At 37.6% G+C, this 4,249-nt stretch overlaps 1 protein-coding gene across 1 annotated transcript; it reads left to right on the top strand.

Moving 5' to 3' along the window:
• On the top strand, positions 1–1,729 carry LOC121775559 (E3 ubiquitin-protein ligase ATL6-like). The gene has a single exon (XM_042172646.1). It carries the CDS (start codon positions 239–241, stop codon positions 1,352–1,354), a length of 1,116 nt encoding a protein of 371 aa, XP_042028580.1. The 5' UTR covers positions 1–238; the 3' UTR covers positions 1,355–1,729.
• The last annotated feature ends 2,520 nt before the right edge of the window (positions 1,730–4,249 follow it).

Here is a 4,249-nt window from a genome sequence, read left to right as displayed (position 1 = left end):
CAGATTATTTTTCTAATAAAAGATTAGAAAAATAACATCAAAATTACATAGAATGTTCTATTCATAGGCTCAAAGTCAGATTCGATAAGTCAAGTTCATTTGCTTGAATTTCACGACATCTCACAAACCTCATCTCTCTCTCTCTCTCTCACACCTCTTTAATACACATGACTCACCCATCATAAGAGTAATTTCATAACAAACCACACCTCACAAAATTCATGCCCCAAATCTCACCATGAATTCATCCCCTTCCCACCTCCGCCGCATTCTCCTCCTCCTCCTCCTCCTCACCTCCGCCACAGCTCAGCCTAGCCGTGACCCCAACAATGAAAACCCGTACAACAACGCCAGGTTCAGCCCCTCCATGGCCATCATCATCGTCGTCCTCATCGCCGCCCTCTTCTTCATGGGCTTCTTCTCCATCTACATCCGCCACTGCACCGACTCCTCCTCCTCCGCCGCCGGCGCCCGCCGCGTCCTCTCCCTCCGCGCCCGCCGCGCCGCCGCTACCCGCGGCCTCGACCCCGACGTCATCTCCACTTTCCCCACCTTCACCTACGCCGAGGTCAAGGACCACAAGCTCGGCAAGAGCGCCCTCGAGTGCGCAGTCTGCCTCAACGAATTCGAGGACCACGAAACGCTGCGTTTAATCCCCAAGTGCGACCACGTCTTCCACCCCGACTGCGTCGACGTCTGGCTCGAATCCCACGTCACCTGCCCCGTCTGCCGCGCCAATCTCGTCCCCCACCCTGGAGACGATGATCCAGAACCGGTTCAGATATCATCCGGACCGGTCCCGGTTCCGGAGAGGACTGTATCCAGAACCAGTGAAATTGCGGTTCAAATAGATGAAAACCGCAATTTCACGGGGTTGGATAGAAATGGTATAAACCGGAGCCCGGGTTTCGATCTCCCAACCCGGCCGCCAAGATCGTGGTCGGTTCGGACCGCAAAAGCTGTCGGTTTGGATAAGTTCAGATCCCACTCGACTGGGCATTCTTTGGTTCAACCTGGTGAGAATCTTGACCGGTTCACTTTAAGGCTGCCCAACATGGTTAGAAAGGAGATGATGGACCGGGCCGTATTGAACCGGACCGGGAGCCTCGCGGCTACTACATTGACTAGAGAGAGGAGTTCGCGGAGGGGATTCAGAGCCGGTGAGGGGAGTAGCCGGTGGGGATTTTTTTCGAGAGGGTTGTCGATGAAGTCGACAAAGGTGGTGGCGGAGGCCGGGGAAAGTAGCGGGAGCAACGGGCCGCCGTTGAGGATGCCATCTTTCACGTGTTTGGAGCCGAAGACGGAAGACGAAACCGGTCTGATTTCGGCGGACCAGAATAAGTCTCCGGTTTAAATGGGCTGCACATGTGTATGTTTTCTTGTACAATATTTTGGTGGAAAAGTTGACTTTAAGCAGAGGTGAAAGGATATGAGTAGGAAAGAGGAGCCGATGAAGGTTGAAAATTTTGAGGTGGATTAACAATGTTAGTCATCCATTCTTGTTTTTTATTCTTTATTTAATCTATTTTTGTCTCTGAATTCTTGATCTTTCTTTAGTGATAGTAATATTGTGAAATCTTGGAAAGATCACATAATAAAAAGAGAAAATAGAATTTTGTTTTGTAATTAGAAATAAGACTTGGTCGTAGGCGAGACTTCGATCCAGCCCATTTTGTATATAATAATTAATCTTCTTGGGAATTTATTTTTCATGGGATAATTATTTGTATTTTCTGTCTTATCAGTTGGACCTAAATTTAAAAATGTCTCAAGAATATTTAAATTTTTTACGATTTTAAAAATGACGGAGAAATCGAAATATACAGTTAACATCAAATGTGATGTGTTTAAATAAAATCATAATCCTAACATAACTGACTTAATAAATTGATTTTATGGAATTCAATGAATGATAGATGATGCTATACAATGTGACTAGGTTGGTATAAATGTGCTTCCAAATTACTCTAGAAATTATTGATTTGATAATTTTTGTATAAAGATCTTACACTTTATTTCATGGAGCACATACATACATGACCAATCTAACAAATAGCTCATTTCAATTTTCAACACATGTCGTACTTAATTAATTTCACTTTGACAAGAAAGATTATAAACTGAAATTTAATCTATCAAATAAAGAGATAATACAATTTGTAAAAAGATAAAATAAAGTAAAAAATGAATATTTTTTTTGGTTAAAAGAAAAAAATACTAATATTTCATGTAGCTTTAAAACGCCGGCCTATTATGTGGGCAGCGGGCACATGTAACATGTTCAATTGAGGACAAATGTGGCCCTAAGCCTATAGCTTTAAAGGATTGCCTCATTTTCTGTTGAAAAATTTGGCATGATTAGAATATGACCCTATGGAAAATTACATGAAGCATCGCTTCGCTTGTCACATAAAATATGAATTGTCATTATACAGGAAGATCGTAATTGTAATTGTCGTTATTTAATTAAGCCTCGATATGTCAAAATCAAACTATTTCAGATAGACTTAGCGGTTGAAAAATTAAGACAGATACATGGATCACTATTAAGCGCGGGCACACATAAATTGAAAAATTAAGACAGATTCGTTAATAAGTGTGCCACGTTTGATAATTAGGTAATTAGCTTAATGCAAGTTTTATTTTATTCGTACTTGATCTATTGTTGAACCCTGCCGTAAGTGAAGTCTTTTTTGTCCATCGAACTGTTGAAGGTGCGCAATTAACTGTAGGTAAAAATTAAGCTACCATTAATAAGGGAAGATGAAAAATAGATAGACACACAATGAGCGTGTGGTTCTAAACCCGACTCTGATACAGTTTAATTTTACTTTTTAAAGCTTTACTGGGTTCATGACCTTATCGGGATGACCCGTTAAGAACACGATTATTTTGGATTGAGTTCATACTGGATTCAGATAACCCATTAAGAAATAATATTATTAATTCAATTTTTTTTTATTTTTAAAAAATTTACTCCCTTCGTCCCCTATTAATTGTAACTCTTTGACCGGACATGAATTTTAAGAAATGTAAAGAAAAGTTGGTTGAAAAAGTTAGTGGAATGTGAGACCCACTTTTTTATATTGGTTTTATAATAAAATGTGAGTGAAATGAGTTAGTGGAATGTGGGACCTACTTACCATTTATGGTAAAAATGAAGTGTGACAATGATTGAGGGACGGAACGAAATGAAAAAGAGTGACAATTAATCGGGGACGGAGGGAGTATGTATTACTTTATTATTCAAATTCTTGTAAATTAAGTTTAAACTGAATAAATCTTATTTTTATTATGTAATCAAGTTTAACAGTATAATATCATGTTTAATCGTGCAATATCAGATTTTAATTGTGTAATAAGTATTACGTTTAGATCGTTATTATGTCGTGTCAACCCATATTATATCGTGTTGTTAACGGGTTCGTGTCGGGTGTGAATCATGTTCGAGTTTGAAGGTAGTAATCCGGGATTCGTATTCGGATTGACAATTTCCTTAACAGATCGGATTCAAGTTAGGCTTTATTAGATGAGATTGTTATCAGGTTGACATACCCAACTCGCATGATTTGTTACTAGTACAAGTAATTTTAATCACAGAGTGCCACATTTTATTTGGAACATATTGTAATTAAAATTTATGTAAAATACAATAATGATTTCTAGTGTAGTAGTACATTATTGTGTACTACTCCAAGAAGGAGCAGTATTTCTTATTGTATAACGTATATAAAATAAAAACCTAAAACATAAAGTTTTATATGGAAGGATGTGATTAAATATCAAAATTTCCAATTCATGAAAACACGGGCTCATTTTAAGGGCATTTTAATTAATTCATTTCATAAAATTTGAAAATTTTTAAAAATACATAGGTCATTTTTACATACATGGAGATTATTTGTAAACCGTATTAGTTTAATTAGAAAATTCAGACTTTAAAAACACACATGTCATTTTAAAATCGTTTTTAGTTCATACACACTTACAATCTAGCACTATTTAAAATAAACTAAAATGATCTTGAAATGAATTTTATGTTTCGGAATGAATCAAAACACCCTTAAATTGGTCTCCGTGTTTTCAAAATTCATCAAATCTCATCTTTTCATTTTATGATGTAGTGGTTGAGAAATTGTTTATAATTATTATGCATTATAAGATGTGGATCACCATCCGATTAGGATAAGTACAAATATAAGTGCAGTGCAGTGCAGTGCTACGTCCAACAATTTGAAATAAATGAACC

Source organism: Salvia splendens, chromosome 17 (genome assembly GCF_004379255.2).
Source record: "Salvia splendens isolate huo1 chromosome 17, SspV2, whole genome shotgun sequence".
NCBI classification, from domain to species: domain Eukaryota; kingdom Viridiplantae; phylum Streptophyta; class Magnoliopsida; order Lamiales; family Lamiaceae; genus Salvia; species Salvia splendens.
The sequence above is the reverse complement of the archived record's forward strand: the minus strand, read 5'-3'. Positions and strand labels throughout refer to the sequence as shown.

Bases quoted from the DNA above. Each gene is read 5' to 3' on its own strand.
- LOC121775559 (XM_042172646.1), top strand. From the start codon at position 239: ATGAATTCATCCCCTTCCCACCTCCGCCGCATTCTCCTCCTCCTCCTC.